A 27163-nucleotide genomic window follows, 5' to 3' on the forward strand; every position below is an offset into this window, starting at 1 on the left:
TATATAACCACAATCTCAGTACCATTTCATGTATCTGCACAGAGACAGTCAGAAGTAAAAGAAAAGAGTTTGGGTTTTATTAACTCCAGTCACCTTTTTTCTGCGCAAGTGATTATGATTTGCAGCAGCATGTATTTGTTGTTCAGGTCTGGACATTTAGCTTTTCCATTTCAACCGTTTAAAGCAGGTTAAGCTCTGCCCTGATGGAAAATAATATAAAGAATGGATGCGAGACACGGAGCGAAAGTATATCAATAACAAAACACACAAATGTTTGACTATGTGGCGTACTTGAAAAGGTCAGTTCTCCATCCACGCCGATTCACGTTGCAGAAACGAGCGGCTTTTACGCGCACGAACACGCTGCTGTTCCCTTTTCACCACCTTCCAGTAGTCTGGATGAATGTGTTAAAGGAATAAAACTAAACCCAACACGTGCTGCACTCGCCTCCGGCTATAAAAAGTGTGCAGTGAATGTTCAGTGACATACCGCGACTTGGAAAAGAAAAAAAAAAAAAAAAAAAGAGCAATGCAAAACGCACTCAGCCGCATACAGAAGATGCTCCATCACGGCAGGCTGACTTCATCCTGCCTGGAAACCTGAGCCAAAACCACAATGTCTTATGCAAACTCCTGATCTGAGCCAATATGGCTTCTTATAAAGGAAATATGTGTCAAGCTCGGTGCATAAACACGTTTTGCTCCGCTGTGTGTGGCTATACTCAGGTCTTACTCAAAACAATTCCCACGCGCTTTTCTCCAAAAAAATCAAACAAACAAACATGCCATTGATGAGTGGATTTTACAGCGCAATATAGCAATAACGCAGCAATATTAAGTCGCAATGTTGAGCTTCTAATACTGTTCAATTCATTTCTTCATCATTCTCTAACGGTGCTGGACAAGAAATTGACCAGAATAATTATACGACCGATTTGGATCACACACTGAAGAAAAACACGCCAGAAGCTTATAAACTAGCTTATGAACCAGGATCTGAGGCACCGTTAAAATATTGCTGGCAGAAGAAATGCTTAGGTGACTGGAGAAGAGAGCTGGATTAAAAAAAAAAGCAAAGTAAACAAGATGAAAAGGAAGGATGGTAAACAGTTTCATCTGTCCGGTCTGAACTGTGTGTCTCCTTTGAACTCCAATGCTCATCATTGGTTCAAAGCCTCACACACAGCTCCTGGCTTGTTCCCTGTAGAGCTGATACACTCGTGTAAAACTTGACTACATGAAGGAGAAGCCTTCCAGCGGAAGACTTCTAGGGATTACACGGTAGTCTGAAGTACATAACGCATTTAAAAATTCTTCCTCCATGCAGTCTAAGCTTGACCTGATGTTAAACACGATGTTTAGTCATGTGCTGTGGAAAAGTAAACTCCCAGTTGAATACGTTTACAATGAGGCAAAAAAAAAAAATAAATAAATAAAATAAAAAAATAAAAAAATAAAACCAAACAAAAAGCACAAAAATTAAAACATGTCAGAAATTAAAACGTAAAAGACAGAACAAAATGTAACAGACAATTAAAACATCCTAAGACCAGTGCAGTGGAACCTATTTTGTCTACTGTAATACTGAAAACAAAAATAAACAACAAACAAAACTTGTAAACTGAAATAATAAAACCAAAAGCGAATGGCTCCTGAATAGCTTCGATGTATGAACTGTGAATCTTTTCTGTTGTCGTTGTAAAGTTACTGAAACACATTCAAACACATGCAGCCACACCCACGTCTAACAGTCTCAATTTTTTAATCCTATCTTTTATAACAAACTATAGGTGTAAGGAAATAAAGTTAAACCGCCACTGAGATTACAGGGGAAAAAAAATCCAACTGACATTCACAGCTTTCAAGTAAATAAGAAAAATGGGTGTGTCCTGGTAGGCAAACATCCCACGTATTAGATTGGCGAGAGAGAGAGAGAAAGAGAAAGAGAAAGAGAAAGAGATAGCGAGAAAGAGAGAGATAGCGACCGAGAGAGAGAGAGAGAGAGAGAGAGAGAGAAAGAGATAGCGTGAGAAAGAGATAGCGTGAGAAAGAGATAGCGAGAAAGAGAGAGAGAGAGAGAGAGCGAGAGAGAGAGAAAGAGATAGAGATAGCGTGAGAAAGAGATAGCGAGAAAGAGAGAGAGATAGAGCAAGAAAGAGAGAGACAGCGACCGAGAGAGAGAGAGAGAGAGAGCGAGAGAGAAAGAGATAGAGATAGCGTGAGAAAGAGATAGCGAGAAAGAGAGAGAGATAGAGCAAGAAAGAGAGAGAGACAGCGACCGAGAGAGAGAGATAGAGAGAGGGAGATAGCGAGTGAGAGCGAGCAAGAGAGAGACAGAAAGAGAAAGGAAAAATAAAAAAGACTGTACACATGTTTCAAGGCTTGTTCAGCTTCAGTCGTACCATAAAGAGCACCTGCCTGCTATAGAAACCTGAACCCCCGACCCACCCACCCACCCACCCACCCCCTGTGCACACTGTGCCATACTTTCCCCACCCAAACATGGGTAATTAAACTCAAATCAATCTTTACATTCAACTTCCTCATTTTTTTTGCTCTCTTCCCCTCACACAAACCGTCTCTTTCTTAAGACACACGACTTAAGTGCCTCTGAATACAAAATAAGTCCTCGTCTTTATCCCCAACACTCGTGACTCTGTGAGTGAGTGTATTAGTGCGAGTGTATGCAGATGCCATTTATACAAATCTCTAAGATAACAAAAAGGTGATGCGTTTTAAGGGAATACTTTTTATGTGAAATTCATTGAGTATCAGAGCCCTTTTTTCAGTTGCTTTTCAGAAATGGTTGTAACAAATGAGACACTTCCATCCCCGCAGTTAAACCTGCATTTGGAAAGTCTTGTGTCATGCTTGCTTGAGCCCAACTCAAGTGTATGAATAGAATCAACATGTGTGACGATGTGCGTGCGTGCGTGCGTGCGTTCGTGCGCGTGCGTGCGAGGACGAGGACAAGAGCGAGGTTGAGAGCGAGGCGGTTTGGCCCAAATGTTGCGGCACAGTTTAAAAACAGTCTCCGTAGTAGAGAGGAAAAGGTCCTGCCGTGTCCTGGTGGTATGTTCGAGGCATGAAGAGGAGAAGAGTTTAGAATTTCACTCCACTGGTGGATGGTGCTTGGGCCCAGCTGTTTAGCCACATAAACAGGACATAAAAGTTGGGGTGGAGAAAAAAAAAACAAAAAAGAAAGAAAGAAATGAAGGGAGGATGGATCCAAGACCCAGATATCCAGTTGGAGCTCTGGGTGAGAGACTGGAACAGAAGATGTTCTGAGGAAGAGGTACAGAGTTCCTCACTTTGGTAGAGAAAGGGATTGTAATGATGGGGAAGGGAAAAAAAAGGAGGGGGTGTCAGTGGAGAGAGGGCTACATACACAGTGACACACACACACACACACACACACACACACACACACACACACACACACTCCACTCTGTAAGGCAGTGGTGGTGGAGGGCTTTGCAGTGAGACTCTGAGGCTGGGTGATGGCAGTGGAAAAGCTACTGTAAAATAGTTACTCTCTCCACTCTGCTTCTCTCCTCTTTGCTCTTTTCTTCTCTCTTCTCACTCCCCCATTCCTCAACCTCTTCTCTACTGTCGTTTAGCACCAGCCGTTTAAACAGTTCTCTTGCCGTCTGATTGGACCGCTTATTCAAAGGACATTAGATTTGCTGGAACCTGGAAATAAACAAAAGTGGATTAAAACATTAGCTAAGTAGGAAACGATGTGTTGCTTGGGTCAGATAAAAGATTGCACAAAGCGCTAAAATAAGCAAAAAAAAAAAACAAAACAAACAAACAAAAAAAAACACACAAATAAATAAATAAATTCTAATAATTGGGGGCAAAATATTTTGGAACCTCCTCATTAATCTCTGTTTACACCCAATTAGTCTGCCTTGTGCCCTCATTTTGAATTAATGCTCAATTCAGTTTATCCACATCTTGATCTTAGAAGTATGTTCAATAATCACCGAATTTTTATTTCTGTAAAATAACTATTTAATTTTATAGTGATTTTAACGGATATCCTTTATATGTATCTTTGTCTATGCAAAGATTTTTTAAACATGAAAATAAACAAACAAACAAAAACAAAAACAAAAAGTTGATTCTATCAGATATATTTAAAAAGCAGTAGCACAAAAATCTCTTTGCACTTAAAAACCTGAAGTCTGAACACAGGAACCAGCGAAAACAAATGCTTACCTGTTGTCTGTTGCTTTGACATGCTGCACTGAGGTGTTTAAACCACAGCAAAGCGTTCATTCTGTTCCCTGCCTGGAACTTGTACGAGTTTCCTGCATACATACAACAGAATCAGAGAGAAACCACTGAACAACGAGCGAAGCTCTACGCTAGACGGACTTGGTTTACTGCAACTCGTCGATTCTGTGACGGTTGTTCATTGTCTAAATTAATGCACATCAACCCACTATCTATCTCTATCACTGTATAACACCGGTAACAGAGCTTACTTAGATTTCCTTAAATCTGCAACCTACTTAAAGAAAAGACCTGCTCGTGATGAAGCCTGAGTGGGAGTCAGGTTGAGAAAAGTAAACTACATGAACACAAATAATGGGGAAAAAAAAAAATAAAACAAAACTGCTGAGCACACTTTAGAAGCTTAAAACAAAAACTAGGACACGTCTGTGGATCTAGCAAGTGCAAATGAAGACCCTGAGGCTGCAACCACGACGGTTTTATAACCGGCTATTTAAAGTAGATGTGCTATAAAGGTAAAGAAAGCTTTCAGATACGTGTGCAAACAAGTTTATGTTCACTGCAAGTTTATTCCAAATTCCAAAACAAAAAAAATAAAAAACAAAAAATGGCACTAATCCAAAACTGAAACTAAAATGTTCAGCGATTAAAAAGAAATGTCTCTTCGTTATAAGGATTGTGGTATAAAATGAATGAAAAGGCCATGAAATCATTTACGATGTTCGTTTGCGTTACATCCAGAAGAACTCACCGTGCTCCGAGTCGGTCAGCAGGAAGACGTCGGGATGCTCCGGGTCATCTGCCATCATGGTCATCAACCCCACCACGGGGACACACTTACTCGAGGTCGACTTAAACTGAGAGAAAGAGAACAGCAATTCTGAATGTAGTGTATTACATTTACATTTGTGTGTGTGTGTGTGTTTGTGTGTTTGTATACACTCCTGCTTTCATATGAATGTCCTGGTAGCTTTCCCTGTGCTGCATGTGGTTCGTATTAGCATGTGAACGATATCTTGCCTGGTAAAGATGATGTCATTTACCACTTGATTTCGATGAATGTAAGCAGTTGCCCTCACTTAATTACAAAAGGCTGATTTCCCAGTTTCTAAGAGCCCTGCTTGTTTATATTCTTTTGTTCTGAAAGTCTTTCTCTTTCTCTCTATGGCTCCTGTAAAATTAGAGGTTTCTCTCTGTGCAGTTGGCCATAGGAGTTTTTTTTTTCTTTTCTGTCTCTCATACATCAATGCAGGCTTCGCAGGCTGAAGTACAAAAGCACTAAAACGCAAAAACCTCAGAGCTTAACCTGTGGCAGTAATGAGTGAGGATGTATAGAAGAAACCGTGGATTGGGACCTTAAAGCATGGCAGGTTTGAGGCAGACACTTACATGCTTCCTCTCAGTGGCTTTGAGAGACTTGGCAGTGTAATAGTAGAGCTGAGTACCACACAGCGCTACCCAGTACTTAGTCCACGCAGCCACCTAGAGAGAGAGAGAGAGAAACAGAGACATGTCAGAGGCTGACACACACACACACACACAGCCACAGGTACACACACACAGACACACACAGGCACAGAGAGACAAACAGGTACACACACACACACACACACACACACACACACACTGATCCAGGCCATTAGTTAGAACATAAAAGTGTATAAGTAGTCTATAAAATCCCAGTGGAGCATACTAATGTACACACACATACACTTGATAATAAATGAGATGAAGCCATGTAAATGTTTGCATTAACCAGCCATAATATGGGGTGTGCTGTATCACAGTGGTCCTGGGAGTGATTCTTCTTTATTACATGGCTGTTATGGCTAGAGGCCGCTTACTGAATATCTGGAGCTGACCACAAATGTAAACCAATCCCAGCCAACTACATAATCATAACCATAACCCTAATCAATCATACGGACTGATGAGAGCCCATTTTATTAAAGTACAGAATAGGTATGGAGTGGAAAAGGAAGGAAAGTGTTTAAAATGTAAAGGGATATGACTGTAAAAGGTTCCCTCTCCTCCCATAACTGAACTTTAAAGGCATGTATTTTTACTGCTCTGTCTGATTTATACAGCACACAGCCAGTCACTAAAGACAGAGACGGTGGAGCTACAGTAAAGTCCTGTTACTGCACTGCACCAGTACACGAATACGTTCGAATATGTAGCCATACATGATTTAATATTATTTTATTCTTCCAGAGAAAAGTTCATGTGCTGAATTCTAAACCCTCTTGGCTAGCTGGCTCACATTGATTTGTACATTCATGTTAAAGTTGTTTGTTAAAAGCAGCTTCCCTTCTTCCTCGCCATATTCGTCGGACCATCTTTCATCTTTTAAGCCAAGTTATATCCCTGGTTATTGTTTGTCCGCTGATGAGGTCACGTCTTTAATCTAACCATTTTGAACAAGGAAGTGGACATTTATGTGGTGACCACGCACGAGTGCCGTAAAATGTCCCAGTGCAGTTACAGGAAACAGAGCTTGGCCATTCAAATGGTTAAAAGGATGAATCCGAGGTCTATGGAGTTCCTACCGTAGGTTTCTTGCCTTCCTTTAGGATCGTCTTCCTGCGTAAAACTCCCTGGACAGTGACTGCTCCTGGATACAGGTGCACCGCCAGCTCCTCAGACTCGGCTGAGCTACAAAAACACACAAAAAAAGCACGCAATATAATCAACCTATTAGTCGGAACACATGTAAAGGATAGATTTAATATGTTTTTTCTTAACTCAGTGTGTCAATGAGGCCACTTTTGGCCACTATACAGTATGTAGACACTAACCATCACACCCATATGTGGTTCTTCCTCAATTTGTTGCTACAAATTTAAAAGCACACAATTGTATAGAATCTGTCTGTATTTTATAGCATTACAGTTTCCATTCACTGGATCTAAGAAGCCCAAACCCTGATTCTGCAAGACAAAGTCCCTGTGCACACACATGAAGACATGGTGTGTTAAGGCTGGAGTGGAGGAACTCGAGTGTCCTGCCCACTGAACACCTTTGGGATGAACTGGAACACCGACTGAACCCCAGACCTCCTCACTCTTACATCATCAGTGTCTGATCTCACTAACGCTCTTGTAGCTGAATGATCACTAATCCCCACAGACACACGCCAACATCTAATGGAAAACCTTCACAGAAGAGTAGAGTGCATTATAACAGGAAAAGCGAGAATGGGATGTTCACAACAAGCACACATGAGTGTGATGTTCAGGTGTCCACAAACCTTTGGTCATGTGTAGATTGTGTAATAAATTATACCTTGAATGAGGGAACAGAAACACCACAATACTGCACACATCATTGACAGAGTTCAGTAACACTGTATTCATACTTTAAAGCACTCACACACACTCACACACACACACACACATACACACTCTCACACACACTCACACACACACACTCACACACACACACACACACACACACACACACTCACACACACACTCACACACACACTCACACACACACACACACTCACACACACACACTCACACACACACACTCACACACACACACTCACACACTCACACTCACACACACACACTCACACACACACACTCACACACACTCACACACACACTCACACACACACACACACACACTCACACACACACTCACACACACTCACACACACTCACACACACTCACACTCACACACACTGACACACAGAAATTGAAACTGATGCAGACCTCATAATACTTCAATCTGGAGAAAACGTGCAAGAAAACACCACAATAGAAATTTGAAAAGCATTTAGAAATTCACATATTTTACTCTTCAAAGATCTTTTGCCTTTAGCGATGATCTGTGTGGTCTTATAAAAGAGAACAAGGAACCAACAGGTGACGAATTTAAGAGAATGGGTCCACATCCACATCTCCCCTTAGTGAAAAACATGGCTGCAAACAGAAGACAAACTTCAGCACACCTTTATCTTATAATGAATGATTTCTATCCTGATTGGAGATGGGAGCGATCTCTTAAAGTTAGACAAAGCTTCCAACCACAGGCACGGGGTGTTACTGAATGCTTTGGTGAATGTATCAAAGACATAACTCATGCTATGGCTTCACAGTCACCAGATCTCCACTCAGCTGAACGCGTGAAGGGAATTCATGTTAATAATGGAGTTCGTTCCCCCAGTAGACGCAATGTTTTTAACTTACATTTGTCACCTGTTTGTATACACAGTCAGAGAGTAAAAGGTAACAAACACCAGTACAAATTACACACATCCAGACAGCACAATGTTACTACATTTCTATATAATAACATTTTTCATCAGTCAAATTAAAACTGACAAAAAAAAAAAAAAAAAAAAAAAGCGTTTATCAGAGCGGGTTCTCTAGCAGCTGAACTCACATAGCGTACACACCCTAACAAACCCACCAGGAACGCAGAAAAGCCCATCACCAAGCGACAGTGTAAAAATCACAAATTCTAACACCTTTATGACCAGTGTGTGCAGCTGCTTAGCCCGGTTCAAGGAGGCCCAAGAGGCAAAGCAGGAAAGAGAAAGTCATTCAGAGAGAGTGGCCCAGTGATGACGGGGGTTACCTGCTGGGCCTGGGGCCTCCTCTGCAGGAGATGCGGCCTACTCGGGTCACTGGGCCCAGAGAGTGGTAGAAACGTGTCCTGTTGGGTGTTGGTCATAGCGATGCAGTGATCAGTTCCAGCCATAACACACATGCATGTGTATAATCATATGTTCTTGTTAAACAGTTGATTTTTAACAGGTTGTATTTTTCTCCCATTCAGATCTAAGAATCAACACACCTAACATACAAAAAAGGTCACGGGTAGTTTAAAGGGTACGCTTAGGCCTATACACACACTACTGAGGGTGCAGGAGTCATAAAAACTTGCTGATAGAATAACAGGCAAAACACAATTACGATCAAGAAATATTTGTTCAGGCAGAAAATTTTCAGCGTCAGCAAAATCAGGAAGCATTCAAAATGTTCAAAAATCTGTGCGATGTCTGTGCACTTACAAAAATGCATGAACAAAAAAAAAAGGCTGACGTTGTGCGTGTAAGTGGGTCGGAGAAAGCAACTCACCTTTCGAATGCAGGCCAAGACATTTCTTCACTGAGTTCAGATCCTTCACTGCTTCCTGCAGCAACAAGAGTGGAAGAGTGAGTAGTGCTTGTGTATTTAAAGACGCTGTCTCTTTGTGCATGGTGTGTGTGTGTGTGTGTGTGTATATATATGTGTGTGTGTGTTTGAGATACTGTTAGAAAGTAGGAGTGTATTTGAGTGAGCTGAGAGGCTTGTGGACAGAACATTGGCAGTGAAATGCTACAGTGTTCCTTACCCAGTGAGATGCCACTGGACAGAGTGGAGCTCTCTGCTTGTCCTCGTGTAGGTGTGTTGCTCTCCAGTACGCTGTCGTCCAGCAGGTGCCTGGATCCAGCGTTGGGGAATGTAGCGCTCTTAAACTCCACTGTGTTCATCTTATGAATGAAACTACAGAATGAGAAGAATACATGCGCACACACACACACACACACCCACCGGGATTGGGGTGGGAGGGACACAAGAAGACACGTGGGGACACACAGAGAGACAAACAAACACAAAGCTTTTAGAGCTTGTATGCTGTGTTCATGACGATGTGAGAACTGAGACTTTTCTGACTTTACTGTAGCAAAGATCTGTTTGAACAGCTGCTGAACTCCTACTATAATTCCTACTATTCTCTGAGAGCAGGAATTATCAGGGGGTTTTGGAGTCTTTTGAATTTCTGTTTATATTGAAATAAAGAACTAAATAACAGGTGCTGCTTGGATCATTTGATCAAACTGCTCCTTCGTGTCATTTTTGGCGCAACGAACAGTGAATTATCGCATCCACACACAACCCCAAAATTATCTTTATTAAAAGTTTTATTCCAGCTTTTGGAGACAGTGACAGCAGATTTAACATTCTCGCAGAGAGAGAGAGAGAGAGAGAGAGAGAGAGAGAGAGAGAGAGAGAGAGAGAGAGAGAGAGAGAGAGAGAGAGGGACAGCTAGTGAGAGAGACGGCGAGAGAGGGAGAGAGAGAGAGAGAGAGAGAGGGAGACAGGGAGAGCTAGTGAGAGAGACGGCGAGAGAGGGAGAGAGAGAGAGAGAGAGAGAGAAAGGGAGAGAGGGAGGGAGGGAGAGAGAGAGGGGGAGACAGGGAGAGCGAGTGAGAGAGACGGCGAGAGAGAGAGAGAGGGAGGGAGAGAGAGAGAGAGGGAGGGAGAGTGAGTGACAGAGAGAGATAGAGGGAGACAGGAAGAGCGAGTGAGAGAGACGGTGAGAGAGAGAGAGGGAGAGAGAGAGAGAGAGGGAGGGAGACAGAGTGTGTGAGAGAGAGAGAGAGAGAGAGAGAGAGAGAGAGAGGGAGGGAGAGAGGGAGGGAGAGAGAAAGAGAGAGACAGACAGTGAGAAAGGGAGAGGGCGAGAAAGGGAGAGGGCGAGAAAGCGAGGGAGGGAGAGAGAGGGACAGAGAGTGAGAGAGAGATAGAGAGATAGAGAGATAAAGAGTGAGAGAGACAGAGAGTGAGAGAGAGAGAGATAGCGAGAGGGCGAGAGAGATAGCGAGTGAGAGAGAGTGAGAGCGAGCGAGTGAGAGCGAGCGAGCAAGAGAGAGAGAGAGAGATAGAGATAGAGAGAGAGAGAGAGAGAGAGAGAGAGAGCTGATTACTTCACTGTAAATATGAACCATTAAACATCGTAAGTGTGAGGATGAGTGAATATACTGAGTGTGTGGTGAACAGAGATGTGTAAGGTTTGAGTGAACTCACTTGTAGCCCAGGCTGTGACACTTCCTGTGTCCGTAGGGTAGGAGGTTGCGTGGGGAAGGTGGAGTACCTGGGACTTTAGGCAGGCCGCCATCGGCAGAGTTGCCACGACGACCACACAAGGGTGAACCGGAGGCATCCGAACCTGAGCCAAACAAACATGCAGGAATAAGATGCAGTTTTAGGTGTCTGGCATATGGAGGCAGAACATGTGGTGTTCATGCTTTAGGAACATTTGCTCTTGCGCGGTGTTCCGTACCTACGAGGTCTTCTCTAGAGGCAGTTGCGCGAGGTGTGCTAGTGGCTGGCTCAATCTTTAAAGACAACCTGATTGCAACAGAAAAAATAACATTTTTACATTTACATTTAAAAACAAAAGCCAAAGAAGAAGAAAAAAAAAATTGTACCCAAATATCACTCACTTGTAGTTGTCATCCTCCACAAACTTCTGTAACTCCTCAATGTAGTGAACGGAGTTGAGATAGTTCTGGACGTGCTGCAATTCAGGTATATCTGTGTCAGGGACAAAATGATACGGAGAATTAAAATCCAGGGCATCGATGTATGGTAATTAATGCATGTGTACCTGAATGCCAAAATATATATATATATATATATATATATACATATATATATATATATATATATATATATATATATATATATATATATATATATATATATATATATATATATATATTTAATAAAAAGCACGCTCACCATATTCGCAGGATCTCTGCAGGTCTGAGATGATTCTCAGAATGTTGTTCATCAGGTTGGACCTCTGCTCATTTTCCAGAATACTGCCGGTGGAGGGATACGCTGAGTCTATGTAGGTGAGATCAGACAGATACATACCTGAAGAGAGAGAGAGAACACACACACGCGCAGACACACACACACACACACACACACACACACACACACGCACAGACACACACACAGTGAATATGTGCAATTCTTTAGCCAAAAACAGTTCCTTTATAAGTTCATTATAAATAATGAACGTGGTAACAGATTTTCAGCATTTAAAGTGTTACACAGTCCACACAGAGTTATGTTGATAGAATAAGCACTGTGAGAAGATTAAGGGTTTCTCTTTTGGATTACATTAGAGAAACTTTCCAGTAAGAAGGAGAAGAGACTGATCACCTCTGGCTGCACCGACCCAACCTTGGATAAACATTTAAGCATATTAGGATCATTAATATCAGACGATATTAACACATTAGAAAAAAAGGCCGAGCGGATTTGAGAGAAAAAGCTTGTTTTTAATATTTTTCTTTTCACGGTATGTAAACCCTGTATGTCTCTAAAATGTAGTCTGGAGTTTAGTTTTTTGTAATTCTCCTCCTGCAGTAGGTTTACATGGTACTGTAAGTGTCGGGAAATAAAATAAAATGTCCGTCAAATCTCAGTGATGAGAAGAAATAAGAGTGAGCAGACCGGCTGACAAACACCCGGTTAAAAGAGAGAGCGAGTTCTGTTCGTGTCTCATCCCAGCTCAGAGGAGAGGATGTAATTCAGCTGTAATTTTAAAGTAAAGTTTTAAAGTAAACCTGAGCACAAACCTCTAACCATGCAGAGCCATGCGTGCACAGATTACATAACGTCTGTGAAAAACCGCAGAAAATCCCTTTGGCCTTAGACAGCGCTGCTGAAATCTAGCCTGCAGCATATCAGTATGAGCAACTGAAACACAGCCAGCTGACAAAAACTAAGTCTGATTCACACCATATGTCAAACATCTCACCTTTTGGCTCACGTTATACAAAACTCACTTAGACGTGTTTTGAGAAGGTCTGTCTTTCCTTGTCGTTCTCCGGAAAAACGACGATTAAACAGGAGTCAAAACTTTTTGACTCTTGACTCTTTCGGCGTTTTCCCATTTCAATTAAAAAAAAGAAAAGAAAAGAAAGAAAGCCTGACCCATGTAACCCTCTGCCCCTACCTCCCTTCCCTTCTCTTCCCTACCCTTCACCTCCCCTCCCCTCCCCTCTTCCTTGCCTTTGCTTCTTCACCTCCCCATCCTTTGTGAAAAACAGAGGCGGCGTCTGAGGGCGACTCAGACTCCAGAACACAGCTGGGAGTTCCACAGCCATGTCTTGGCTCCAGATCCGCTGAAGAGCCGCAGACGCTCGCCGCCTGCAGTCTCTGGGAAGAGAGCTCCGGCGCGGAGGAGGCCTCAAGCGTGGGATATGTGAGACAAGCGCAGCATTGAGGACTTCCACAGATTGTAGGCCAGTGTGAGTTGACAGCCAAACAGAAGACCTGATCGAACTCCAAGAACATCTACACACACGCAGAGAGATCACGCTACACAAAGCTCCAGGATTCAAAGTGAGTGCACTGCTTTACTTCCATTTACACAACTTTTGTACACTCACACTCTTTCTTTCTTTCCCTTTTTTTTTTTACTCCCTTCTTTATCTCTCAGCTGTTCACATGATGCAATGTTTAGTGCTCTGGTTGTTTTCTACAAACAAAGTTCTCAGGTGCACGCATCTCTCTCTCTCTGTCTCTCTTTCTCTCAGTCTCTCTTTCTCTCAGTCTCTCTGTCTCTCTTTCTCTCAGTCTCTCTTTCTCTCAGTCTCTCTCTCTCTGTCTCTCTCTCTCTTTCTCTCGGTCGCTCTCTGTCTGTCTCGCTCTCAGTCTGTGTCTCTCTGTCTCTCTGTCTCGCTCTCTCTCTGTCTCTCTTAGTCTCTCTCTGTCTCTCTTACTCTCTCTCTTACTCACTCTCTCTCTCTCTCCATCTCTCTCTTTCAGTCTCTCTCTCTCTCAGTCTCTCTCTCCCTCTGTTAGTCTCTCTCTCTCAGTCTCGCTCTGTGCTCCAGCTCAGGGTGATAAAGTACCGGGTTGCGTCTCCGCAGGTCACAAGGCTAACATTACAGCAGTTGTCCTGCTTGAGAAAAAAAAAAACTGTGATGTAGAACTAGGTCAAGATCAAAGCCATAAAAAAAAGAAAAGAAAATTTTTAAAAGATGAGAAAAACAAGAGGAGAAATAATTCGGAGAACTTCCCCGCTCTTGTCTGGGGAGCCTTGGGGGGAACAAGCTGATGTGGATGAATGTGAGAGATAGTAGTAGTTCCTAGGTCATGGGTGCAGAAAGACTCGTCTCCCTCCGGCTGGGCTTTTGTTTTGTTTTTGCTTTGGGATACGATGCTATGTGTGTGTTACTGGGTTATGCTTAATTCTTATTGCTGCAAGCATCATTTAAAGGGGATTTTAACTATGTAAGAACTCTTGTTGAGTTTATAAACTGTGAAACGCCGGTGTGTTTCTAGTGGCTCGTGTACTCCGTATCTGCATTTCTATAAGATGACGTGCTGAGATGTGGGCTATGTTTAGCCAATCTCACTTGGTGGCTCTGTGTACAAAGAGTTTCTCTGCTGTTGTTGATGGGATAAAGGACTCCATTCATAAAAGCCTCTTTTTGAAGAAAAATAAACCCACCAAAGACACAAGGACATTTTACACTAACCGCTTCCTCACGTAGACGTGCGTGAACCCAACCGACCCCGTTATATGATACTCGCTGTGTATACGCACATGCATGAGCGTGTATTCTGCTGTATGTCACAATATCAGGACTGTTTTATTTATGGTGTTTATGATGTTCTCTCTCACACACACACACTAACACACACACACACTAACACAGACCGCTCAGACAAGACCGTGAATCTCATCATGCTGCGCTGAGGGTCGAGAGGTTAAAATGCGATACGGTTCAAACAGCGTTTTATTAACGATCGACGATACTTACACCACTAACCACACAAAATGAGCAGAATGTGAAAGGTTAAGAACACACTTGTGCCCTGTGAGGGCAGTAAAAAAAAAATTCATGCACATAAACAGAGAGCAGGCAGGTCATGACACTTTTTAAAACATTTCTCACTTGGGTGTTAGTGTAAGTAACCTGCTGTGTGTATGGTTAGGAATCGCTTCCTGCTTAGAACACATTTTTTGTATTGTGTCCTGAAGATTGTTTTTGTGTGTGTGTGTGTGTGTGTGTGTGTGTGTGTGTGTTGTTTTCTGGTCCTGCCAAAGAAAAGCTAACATCCTGGCCCACATCACAAGATGTGTTTTTACCTCAAAGCATTTTTTTAAACCAAATTCGGTATTCAAAACACACAAACATCACCCAACCTGGCATGGCTAGTTCAACAGTCATCTGTAAACATTTGGGAGGCTTGCTTACACACACACACACACACACACACACAAGTGGGCTTAATCTGTAACCCTAGAAGATCTGGGGGTTGGTAAAAGCCGATGACTTCAACAGCTCGCTACTGAAAGTGATTAGAAAAGTGAATCTTTTGACAGCATGTTTAAAGCCCTCACTTTTGCAGGAAACTCAAAATTCACAGCTTCCCAAACTGAATGAAGATTGTTTTGTACTCCTCTTTAGCTCTGAGTGCTGACTCCAAACCTGGTTAAAGCTCCTAAGTGCCCCATTTTCACAGTCCATAAATTCCTCATGTCGCACTCTCCTTCTCCGTATTCTGCCAAACTAGATTTCCTGCTACACTTTATTCAAATTCAAGCACATGACTATGATATGCAACAAAGAGAACGCGGACCGACTCTCCTGAGCCTTTTTTTTTTTGCTCCACCCAAAACCCCTCCACCCCCACATTCCCTCTCTCCTGCCATCCTTCATTTTGTCAGTGTTTCCTCCAAAGTGAATAAGAGACCTTCATGCTGAAGCTGTTCTCTGGCCCTGAGAGAAATGTTCACTTACTGCTGCCATTCTGAGGGAGTGTGTGTGTGTGTGTGTGTGTGTGTGTGTGTGTGTGTGTGTGTGTGTGTGTGTGTGTGTGTGTATATATGTGTTCAGTATCATCTACTAGAAGTTAAAGTTAACATTCATGTAAAAAACACTTCTTTTTCGTCTTTCAATGCTCTTTCCTGTGTGTGCGCATGTGTGTGTGTGTGTGTGTGTGTGTCCACCCCATCCCAACCAATCCCATCCCATCCCAAAAGACTCATCTTGTGGAAAATCTGATGGCCAGATGTTGGAAATCTCTGATATTCTTTTAAAGGCTGGGAAATACATTTAGAACAAAAATAAACAAAGCTCGTCCACATGGCTCTCGCTCCTGACCCGTCAGCAATAACTCAGGTGTGTTTGTGATCACACAAAATCAGTAAGTAGACATGCACACAATCACGTGGGATAAATTCAATGGGATTTTGAAGTGGATCATAATCATCATCCTAAGTGGTTCACGCTCAGCCAACGTGTCCAGGGACGTCTACAGAGGACTGAGTATAACTCTCAGTAAAATAGCAAATCCTCATCAAAAAAACAGAAACTAAATCACAGCAGTAACGTCTCGGGATTCGGTATGAAGGCAACACTACCATAAACAGTTATTATCAGTCCAGTAAATGCACCTGAACGTATACGTCTATGGCGTCTGCTCAGCGGCCCAGGAGTAGCAGTAAACTCCAAGGCCTTCACCTCTGAGCTGAAGATGACTGCACACGGAGCACGGCCATACTAGCGCTAAACAACCTCGTCTCTTTAGGTATTAATAATCCGATACGATTTAATCAAGCAAATACAGTATACTTGTGTTCAATATGTAATATGCAGCAGTCTCAGGAAGTGAATATTAGATTTAATGACACTTTAGTAAATGGATTCATCCTGTTCGACGTCTTGTATCCAGCTGTTTGGCTCGTCGCAAGAGAGTGTGAGGAAACCTACACAGTCCGCCGAGCAAAATTCAAACAACTTGGATTATTTTCTCATTGCACATAATTAAACAACGAAAAAGGCACAAAGCCGTTGACTGAGAGGTTCGAGAAGGGCTGAAAACCCGTGCGTCAATCTCCTTCACTCATTAGTCACGAATATGAAGTTGGAAAAACGCCTACAATACTTGGAGAAGTGTGTAAACTAACAATAAAAGCATGTAGAGCAGAGAGAGCATGCTCATTATCTCGCTGCACCATTTCATTAATGACTAGTTTAAAACACGGTGTTCTGTGCTTTGGCTCAGTTTGTGCTTCGCTCGGCTCAGAGTAACGTTCGCGTCGCTAAACACGCGGCACGTTCCGTTCACTTCTGAATCGCTTTTTTCTCTGCGATCGATTCGTGTACTGCATCCGAGTTTGAGTGCTGCGTGTTTTACCTCCTCAAAACAAAATGTAGCAAAGAGAAACACACACCAGGGTTCAACACAAACAGAAAGGAATGAAAGTGAAACTGTCTGTACTTTCGTTATATAAGAACGGCTTCATATTGATGATGAGTACGAGTGTTTATTCCATTATCGGTTTCTCAGAAGTGCCTGAAATCTTAGGAGTTATTTAACTAAAATATATTACTAATTTATTTACAAGAAAGATTTGTGATGGACAGAGAACATCTCTGAGCTCTCGATCATATATCATCTTTACCATCATTGATATGCGTGTGTGTTCTCTTCTGTCTAAAGCGCCTCCCACTTCAGAGGAGTCTTAAGACAATCACATCATCTTCTATATCATCAATCTTAAGTCCCATTTGTAAAAAAACATTTCATTATTTGTAAAAATGTTCTCCCACCAAAAATCTCTTCCATCTATATTTACAGCTTTAAACTGTTCATACCTACAACCTCGAATCTAAAAGTCTCCTCGAGAGCATCTTCATGGTGAAATCGATATTTTAACACAAACATCAAAAGACAACATTTGTGTTTTATTAACACACATACACACACAACTCTCTCACACACACGCACACCTCTCACACACACACCTTTCACACACACACACCTCTCTCACACCTCTTTCACACACACCTCTCTCACACACACCTCTCTCATACCTCTTTCACACACACACCTCTCTCACACCTCTTTCACACACACACACCTCTCACACACATCTCTCTCTCTCTCTCTCTCTCTCTCTCACACACACACACACCTCTCTCACACACACACATCTCTCTCACACAATCACATCTCTCACAACTCTCTCTCTTACAATCACATCTCTCTCTCTCTCATCTCTCTCTCGTCGCACACACACGAGATGGATTGCGTTTATGGGAAACCTTTCTACCTTCGCCTGTCCGTTAATGTCTTTAAAGAGCTCATTTATCTTTCAGATAAAACATCATTTTGAAAATACATACTTCTTTTTTCTACAACAAAAGCTTTTCCTCCAAAAACAACTGACTAAATCTACAGCTGTATGATTGTGTAAATACAACAAAAGTCAACTAATAAAGCACCAGAGGGATAAACACCAGGCTAGAGTAAATCTCCACAAATCTCCACACTCACTTCATACAGGCATTTCATCAAGACATTGCATGTACCACAAGCACTCAGTACACTATGTCCTAATGAAGTATTGCCAAAAAGGAAATGCTGGTGGTGATGCAGCGATGTCAATGCTAGAACAACAACGGGACCAAAAAAACAACTGTTTATATATAAAGTCAAACCACTTTAAACTGCTGTAGAACCGAAAAAAAAGGCTTTTCATCCCAGATAGAAAATTACACATTATTATACGAACGTTATTGTCAAACAGGGTGATAAAAATATCTAACCAGTAAAGAAATAAAAAATATGAGCCCTTCAAATGATTCAAAAATTCCATTTCCAGGAACAAGGCACGTATTTGTCATGGGATTATTTTCACGACGGATGACTAGAAGACAAAACCACGGTTCAGTAAGAGAAAGAGCTTGGTACGTGTGGTGAACCTTTAAAACTACCACAGGATTGGTTCATTGTTTGCATAGAGTTTTCCTCAATTATATTGTCTTAGAGACCTGGAATCTGTCTCCTTATCCAAAAATAAAAAAATAATACAACACATCCCCGGGGAAAATATCTTTAATGGCTTCCATAACCGATGTTTCTGCAGCCGAGCCCAACAGAAACAACTGAACGGATTCAGTTCTAAAGGCCTGAAAATCAGCCAGGTGACTTCATCGCCGAGTACTTTACAAATTAGAAAGTGTTGGAACACGCTGGGGACGACGGTGACCTACGACTTACGAACAACATAATCACACCCAACCGGCGAAGGTCGCCTCGGACCTAAGGCTAATAGAGAGGATCAAATGTGCTGACGGTGGCTGAACAAATACAAGGGAACGGGAAAGTCGTTGCCATGGAAACGGCACACGGAGCACCGCATGACCCGAAATGCTGGAATTACGACTACTGAGACATCCGGGCAGGAATCGGTATGATTCATCAGCATGATTTAAGAGGAGCACCTGTGAGCACATACAACAAAAAAAATACGACTTGTGATACTACATTATTATTAGCAAGACTAAAGCTTCCATTATGTCTAACATACCCTTTACCAGACATCCCTAAATTTCTAACCTCAGACACATGGACTCGGCAATCAAAACAGCTCACAGAATCACAGCAATGGAAAATATACGACAAACTTAAGTGAGCCTCCAGCCCATTTCATTTGGATAAAAATGCACATATCGTCGCTGTCAGGCGGAAACCTCGTATGTCCAAATTTGGTCAGTTTCATATTTTTTCACATATCGATGCTATTGGTCAGTCCCCACGTGGGTCTGTTATTTTTACAAGTTATTAACCAAGCTAAAGTCTTGAAAATAGCTTGAGCGCAAATCTCATAACTCCATTGGACACTTCAACTGTCCACCTCTTCCTCACTCCGTGGGAGAGCTTCACGGCATATTTCTCCTCAAGAAGAGTCGCAACGAATCAACACGTCTTCTGAGGTAAATGTCTTCAAAACACTGGGCTCGAAGAAAAAAAAATCTTGACCCCCGCTAGTTCTGGTGCTCGTCTGAGGACAGGGATTTAGCGCAAGACGATCCACTGCAACGCGGACTAAACCCTGTGCACTGCAGATAAGGTACGGCGTGTTTTTAATTTCCTGAAAAATAACGGTTTTGGAGATACGAGGATTCCGCCCGACAGCGACGATATATTAATGGTATAAGGCCCACTGGGATTAGGGGCCTCAGTTGACTTCATTCAATGCGTACGTTGTGTGTGATTGAATTGAGTAGCATTCGTTTCGATTCATCCGGAATGATCCGAGTGTGTATTCTGAATGAACTCAAACACCAAACTCACACCTGAGCTGAGGATCACACCCACAACGGCGGTGTTTTACAGCAGAGATATTACCACTACGCTATTCTACCATACATGTGGTAATCACCTACATTTAATATTGTAATTAGTGTTTCCATCAGCTCCAGCATCTTCATCAAGTTTAACGGTATAAATCGGATCATGCTCGGTCTACAGAATTCGATCCAGGAATCAGAAACATGTTTAGTATAAGCAATGGCGAGAAATGTAATATTTTCATGTAAACTCTACCTAATGTTGTTTCTGAACTCCGATTGATTGCGGAGCAGAAATTTAGTTCGTGTTTCTCCGGTGTGACTATGAAAAAGTCACCAACGATCCAGTTGTCTCAGGATCCAGAGTCTGCATGAGTCTCCCAGAATGATCGAAAGAGAATAATGTGTAAAAGAGAAAACCCACAGAAAGCCAGAAGCTAGCTGTGAAGTCTCAGGCACGATGTTTAGCACACTGGCCAACACTAACATCCACATGCTGCTCTCAGGCTTCAAATTCTCACCTAATTTTCACCACTTCACCTTTTTTCCCCTTGCTGAGTCCCATTTCTCTTCTATTACCTGCTGCCTGCTTACTTCTCCTTCTATTGTTATGAATTATTTTCATTCAGTGCTCCTTGGTCTGGTCTGTTCAGTTTGGTCTGTTATGTGCAGGTCAGTAGAGTTCTATAAAAACCTTCATATTTTTTCAGTCCTCAGCAACTCAAGACTGATAGACTAAGAGAAAATAAAGAAAGGGTGAGAGGCCATTAAAGAGCATGAGGTTTGCGTGTAATTTTAGGGTGTATAAGAAAAGCACACGAGGGGAATGAAGAAAGGTTCATGAAGAAAAGGTACACAAGCAGTGTTGTAATGTAACGGAGTACAAATACTTCGTTACTGTACTTAAGTAGAAATTTCACGTATCTGTACTTTACTTCGCTATTTAAATTGATGTCAACTTTCACTTTTACTCCACTACATTTCCTAGATAAAATGTATACTTTGACTCTGCTATATTTCCACTAAGCATCTTCGTTACTCGTTACTACAAAATAAAATCAGAAGAAATGTGTGCGACTGCAATAAGGGTGGTTTGGCGAATCACTGTTCCTAGATTGCATTGCGCACGCACTCTCTACGGAGAAGCAAAGGCACGCGCAACGTGCACGCGCAGTCAGAGCTGGAGGCGTTTATCTATAACGTTAAACGGCTGAAAGCCGCAAATACGGCAACCAAAAGCAGTGAAATTTCACTATTCTTATTACCAGAGTTGTAGCACAAACAAAATATTAATGCAAACAATCCATTCAATACTAAATAAAAATAACATTTATTGATTTGGTCTTTGTCTTGTGAATATTTCTTTTATTAATGACTGCATTCATTGGACACACTGTTTGTAGAGAATGCACACATACATGAACTGATCTGATTCAAGACTAGCATCATTACATCATGCATAAAATTTTGGTGTCCACTTTTGCCATTTAATAATACCATAACTTTTGGCTTACTATGTAGTCACATAATATATAATATAAAACTCTTCTTGTTTTAAATTCTCACTGAGGGCTAAAACCCCCTAAAGATGAAACCCTAGAACCGTCCCTGCTCTTATGCCTACTGAAAATCACTGAAATTTTACTTTATACTTTTACTTCAAATACTTAAGTACATTAAATATCAGAAAATGACTTTTGATACTTAAGTACAGTAAATATCAGATACTTTAAGACTTTTACTTGAGTAATATTCTAAAAGGTAACTTTCACTTCTACCAAAGTCTTTTTCTAGTACAATACTTGTACTTTTACTCAAGTGTTGCTTTCTAGTACTTTATACAACACTGTACACAAGTGGGAGAAAGACCACGGAGAGATGCAAAGTAGAGAAAAGCTACATATCTTTTTTTTTTTTTGCATTTTAGTTACGAGAACATTTTTGAAACATCATGTTGTGTAGCTGCAGGAAAGATTTTCTTAAAACATCTCTGAAAGATATCTCTGAATCAAAGAGTGAATCACTTCCGTGAATCACTGAATCAAATTTGCCTTTTCTTTTTTTAAAGAAAATAGTCCAGAAATCCAACACACTAGCAGTAAAATAGTCCAATCTTTGTCCAATAAAAGAGGAAAGGTGAAAGTAAGAAAGAGAAAGAGAAGATGATCAGTAAACGTACACTCACAAAGAGCTGAAAAGCAATTTAAATACAAAATTCAGAGGCAAACGTATGAACGAAAGGTGGAAACTAAGGAGGAGTTTCTTTAAATTGAAATTTCTTAAAATTATCAAAAAGTTCTAGGACCTCTGAATCAGATACACTGAATCGATGAATCAATTCCCTGATTCAGTGAATCAGAATTGCCTGATAACTAGCTGTAAACATGAAAACTGTGTAGTAAAGTCCACAGACGTGAGCTCATTGCTACAGAGCCAGATCAAGCAGTGTGTAAACAAGCGTGAGCCCGGCACTGAGAAGCGGAACAAAGAAAAGAGAAAAAAAATCAAATGGTGTGATATGAAATAATGAGTGCAGGTGAAGATACTGAAGACGAATGCACAAAATTATTAATGAATCACTTCAGGGCCATGGGATAAATAAAGAATGTGGTTGGAAGAGGCTGAAGATTAAAGCTAAATGAGTCCATAAGGGGCCGTGCTGATCTCCTAAGGTTTGAGTCAGAGCAGCCGGCTAGTGGGATTCGTCTTATAAACACCGGGGACTGATAACACATCACTTTAGACAGAAAACACTTCACTTCCTGAACTCATTCAACCAATCAGAGCCCGTTGTGTCCATTTACACATCGGCACAGTAACTCACTGAAATCAGAAGTTTAACTCTATGAAAAATATATATGAGGCAAGTGTGAATTGCTGCATACTGATGGCTGTATTTCTCGTTTTAGGTGAGGTACTACATTCTTTTGGTCTGTGCAGAGGTGGACTGAGAGGGAGAAAAAAGTACAGGCCAGGAAGAAAGAAGCGCAGCAGCCATGAGAGTAAAAACCTGGAACTTGGGAATGGTGCTCTTCTGTCTCACTGCCCTGGGCAGCTGTCGCTCAGGCAACGAGAGACTGTCCAGACACCGCCGGGCTCCAGTCGATGACGCTAAAAGGTGCTCGTACACATTCTTGGTGCCCCAGCAGAAGATCACAGGACCCATCTGCGCATCAGCCACAGGCCCTGAGCCAGAAAAGGATCGAGTGACACGGATGGACATCTCTGACCTGAAGGAAGTGCTTTCCAAGCAGCGTCGTGAGATTGAGACTCTGCAGCTCCTGACTGATGTGGACAGCAACTTGGTTAACGAGATGAAGCTCCTGCGCAAGGAGTCGCGCAACATGAACTCACGTGTCACACAGCTCTACATGCAGCTACTTCACGAAATAATACGCAAGCGTGACAACTCGCTGGAGTTAGTGCAGCTGGAGAACCGGGTGCTTAACGTAACATCCGAGATGCTGCGCCTGGCCTCGCGCTACAAGGAACTGGAACTACGCTTCGGTGCTCTGGCTGCCACAGTCAACAACCAGTCGGTGCTTATCTCCCTGCTGGAAGAGCACTGCATGCGCGGGTACGGACGCCACGAGCTACCTGCAGTGCCACCGCTGGTGCAGGTGGTGCCCGAGACTATCCCAGTCAACAACAACCGCTTCACAAACGAGATCCATAGAGAGCACAACAACCGAGCCCTCCCACGTGGCTCACGCATGGATGTCCCTCCAACCGCTGACCCTCGGGGCATCCCGCCAGCACCACAGGGAACCCTGAACTCTGACGGTAAAATACTTCATAAGCTTTGAGCGTGCTGAGAGGAGCTGTGTGTGTGTGTGTGTGTTTTGGTTTTTTTTTGTGTGAAGAAAAAGACAAATAGTTAAAGTCATTACTCACTTCTAAATCCTGATCACAAAGCCAAAGCACAGTGAGGGCTTTATTTTTAACTTAATGAATTAATCCAGAAATTCCAGCAAACTGGTCAGATTTAGCTTTGATAAAAGGGGAAATATAAAAGTAAGAGAGAAAAACAAAAGGAGACGGGTAAAAGAAAATGTGTGATGGTCAGGATGAACTGTGTTTCCATGTTTCTACAGAACAGACAGCAGTCACACAAGTATGTCTGGAGAAATGATGTAGAAGCTTTTACTGTGTTATAACATAACACAGGACACAGAATCCCCCAAACTCTCTCTCACACACACACACACACACACCTCGTCCATGCACTCTCTCCAACAGACGGTCAGTCAGCAAGACTGTTAAAGCTCACGTGCACATCATGTACAGAAACTGCACACACATGAACATAAACACACTCCTCTCGGGTTTCGTGCACGGCACAGCGAGAAAGACAGGAATATGAACCAGCTGCTACACAGGGCTGATAAGTCTTCCACAAAGAGCTGACACGCTCTCTCTCGTCACCTTACTAATGAAAGCAGAATGACCGCTCCACCTTTCCGTGCTGCATTTTAGACCCTTTGTCCACTCTTTTAGCGGAGTTTTCATGCTTTAGGATGACCACTTCAGCTCCAGTTCCACTTTGATCAGAAGACGCACATTTCAGTTTCTATTAAGGAACACGTTTTATGTCAGAGCGGCCAATTCCTCATTCTGTCCCTCCATCTGGCTCTTACGCAAAGCCCTCACATTCACGTCGCCTACTTGGTGATACAGTGTGAATCTTTTTCCAGAACATGCTTCTTTACTAATGACCACTAACAGCAGACCTACAGTAGACTGACCGTACGCTTCGCCAAAAAAAGGATATGTTTAGGACCACAGATTATGCCACACAACCACTGCACCAACACTTCCAGAAAGTAAAAAGACCCCTATGGGGAGACTGAGGTAGTACGGATGAAGACGTATCATTCTTATGGAGCTCGAGCGATCCTGATGTATTCTGGGTGTCCTCACGTCTGACCGGACCACAGCTGTGAAAACGAGACGAAAAGCGTCTGGCACAAAGCCTGACTGTGTGAGTTCAATATCCCTCATTCACACGGCCTCTACCAACGCTGGGTCACCCTGCTGCTTCAGCATGGCCATGGCTACTTAAGAAGTTTCTCTCAGCACAGGAAACAGCCACTCACACAGGCAAACCTGATATACTGCCAAGAAGGCCCCCACCATCTTAGTCCTTTTCCTGGCTTAGCCAGAAAGTACTGATTATTTTAGCTTAAGAGTAATAGCTGAAAGGAAGAGAAACGGAGAGCACGCAAGCATGAGAGAGAGAGATAGAGAGATAGAGAGAGAGAGAGAGATAGAAGCTAGGTCTTGTGTATTACGACTACGGAGCTTAATTACGAGCAAGAGCTCCTGCATTTTGAAGCTACAGTACGTATATATGCTTTACCTTCCTGCATCTGCAGGAAATCATTTCACTATGTTGTCTAACACCGACAGTGTTTTGCACACGGGAACGTGGTCACAGCCACGGAGTCAGATAGCAGATAACAGGTGATGACTGATGATAGATTATTTCACTTGTGCTTCTTGTATTTTATTTTGCATAATAAACCTTTTTTGCATCTTAAATATACAGACCTGGCACAACTTGATTATACTGACTGCATTAAAATATGAACATCAGGTGAAATATAAGCAAACCTTTTAATTCAGATCCTTTAATCTGTCTGAAAAACCTTTTTTTTTTTTTAATATTTGCTTCCTCCCACTTTGAGATGCCAAACCCTTTTAAATAACGATAATGCCTAATGGTCTCTTTTTTCTTGCTATAAAAATATAGCCATGAAGAGCATCCGAAAAATAGAAGGTTTAACAAATTACTTAAAAATAAAGCATGTCCAAGTAAGGAAGAGATCGTCTGAGTTTTATGACATCTGGAAGGTGTTTCTGGAGTTTGTTCAAAATGGTGACACTGAAGAAGCTTTAGGAAAGTGAAGTCATGAAGTATCTAGCTAATCTATAATAAGAAACGTGTGGGTTTATAGTGAGGAATACATACTGTAGCACACGCTGCCATGGGGGTGTTTATGCTCTATTTTTATTGAATTTTTGACTGTGACGTGTCCGTATGTGCTTATACAGACATGTGTAGTGTTCTAAATACATAAAACCAATAGAGACGTGTTTAGAAAATAAATAAATAAAAAGAATAGATGAGAAAATAATACCAGTAATGATAATTACAAAGAGTTGTGAAACACAGAAATGACAAGCTGTGGCTGTAAAATGACTGTGTGTGTGTGTGTGTGTGTGTGTGTGTGTGTGGTGATTCACTACTCCTGATTTGAGCAGTTAGTATCAGACTGGTCTTAGTACAGAATGGGAGGAGGCATGTAAATGCTGCAGCAATGCTCTTACTCAGGTGTCACACACTTTCACCGTGTCTCCCTCTCTCACTACTTCCTTTTCCATCTCCATCTCCATCATACTCCTTTCCTTGCCCTCTACTACTTTCCCTCTCATTGTCTCCTTTTCTTTTCCTTCTTTCACTCAATGTCCTTCTTTTCTCATTAATCCCCGTTCCCCCTCTCATAATTTCTCTCCTCAGCATCTTTCTTCTTTCCATCGCTCATTGTTTCTCCATCTCTCGCCGTCTCTCACATAGGCCCATTCCGCGACTGTTACCAGGTCTGGCAGGCAGGACACAGCACCAGCGGGATGTACCTGTTAAAGACCGAGGGTGGTGAGAGGCTGATACAGGCTTGGTGTGAGCAGGGATTGGACAACGGCGGCTGGACCGTCTTTCAGAGGAGAAAAGACGGCTCGGTGAACTTCTTCAGAAACTGGGAGAACTACAAGGTAAGAACTTCAAGCTACAATACACCTTCTTTCTGAAGAAAGTAGGTGCCATTCCAAATATGATCATAAGGATCCAGCAGGTCAAAAGCTAGATCAGTGGTTCCTCAGACAGTTCAGGATTCAGGTATACAATTGTAAAAGTACAGAATGTATTTCAGTCTCCTTTACTCAAAGGCCTGAAATTACAGCATCGATGTGAGAGAGTGAATGAGTAAGACAAGAAGTGGAATGCGTAAAGGGGACAAAGAAACCACCAA

At 42.2% G+C, this 27163-nt stretch overlaps 2 protein-coding genes across 4 annotated transcripts in view; one reads left to right on the plus strand and one right to left on the minus strand.

Moving 5' to 3' along the window:
- Positions 1 to 2475: 2475 nt before the first annotated feature.
- The window catches only part of ralgps2 (Ral GEF with PH domain and SH3 binding motif 2), a 94240-nt gene continuing 69552 nt past the window's right edge, over positions 2476 to 27163 (minus strand). Inside the window, exons 10-21 of one of the 2 annotated variants that reach the window (XM_060866732.1) lie at positions 11764 to 11901; positions 11466 to 11556; positions 11303 to 11370; positions 11047 to 11188; positions 9590 to 9741; positions 9334 to 9388; positions 8831 to 8908; positions 6792 to 6897; positions 5632 to 5724; positions 4994 to 5099; positions 4225 to 4316; positions 2476 to 3693 (exon numbers count right to left, since the gene is read on the minus strand). In XM_060866732.1, the coding sequence (XP_060722715.1) occupies positions 3664 to 3693; positions 4225 to 4316; positions 4994 to 5099; positions 5632 to 5724; positions 6792 to 6897; positions 8831 to 8908; positions 9334 to 9388; positions 9590 to 9741; positions 11047 to 11188; positions 11303 to 11370; positions 11466 to 11556; positions 11764 to 11901 (1151 nt within the window). In that variant the 3' untranslated portion in view covers positions 2476 to 3663. The remainder of the gene's footprint in view (positions 3694 to 4224; positions 4317 to 4993; positions 5100 to 5631; positions 5725 to 6791; positions 6898 to 8830; positions 8909 to 9333; positions 9389 to 9589; positions 9742 to 11046; positions 11189 to 11302; positions 11371 to 11465; positions 11557 to 11763; positions 11902 to 27163) is intronic. The other variant, XM_060866733.1, reaches the window with a different exon arrangement.
- angptl1a (angiopoietin-like 1a) overlaps positions 13098 to 27163 on the plus strand; it is a 16003-nt gene continuing 1937 nt past the window's right edge. For both annotated transcript variants that reach the window (XM_060866730.1, XM_060866731.1), the window contains exons 1-3: positions 13098 to 13383; positions 23045 to 23918; positions 26713 to 26906. In XM_060866730.1, the coding sequence (XP_060722713.1) occupies positions 23132 to 23918; positions 26713 to 26906 (981 nt within the window). In that variant the 5' untranslated portion in view covers positions 13098 to 13383; positions 23045 to 23131. The remainder of the gene's footprint in view (positions 13384 to 23044; positions 23919 to 26712; positions 26907 to 27163) is intronic.

This window comes from Tachysurus vachellii, chromosome 3 (assembly GCF_030014155.1).
Source record: "Tachysurus vachellii isolate PV-2020 chromosome 3, HZAU_Pvac_v1, whole genome shotgun sequence".
Lineage (NCBI taxonomy): Eukaryota > Metazoa > Chordata > Actinopteri > Siluriformes > Bagridae > Tachysurus > Tachysurus vachellii.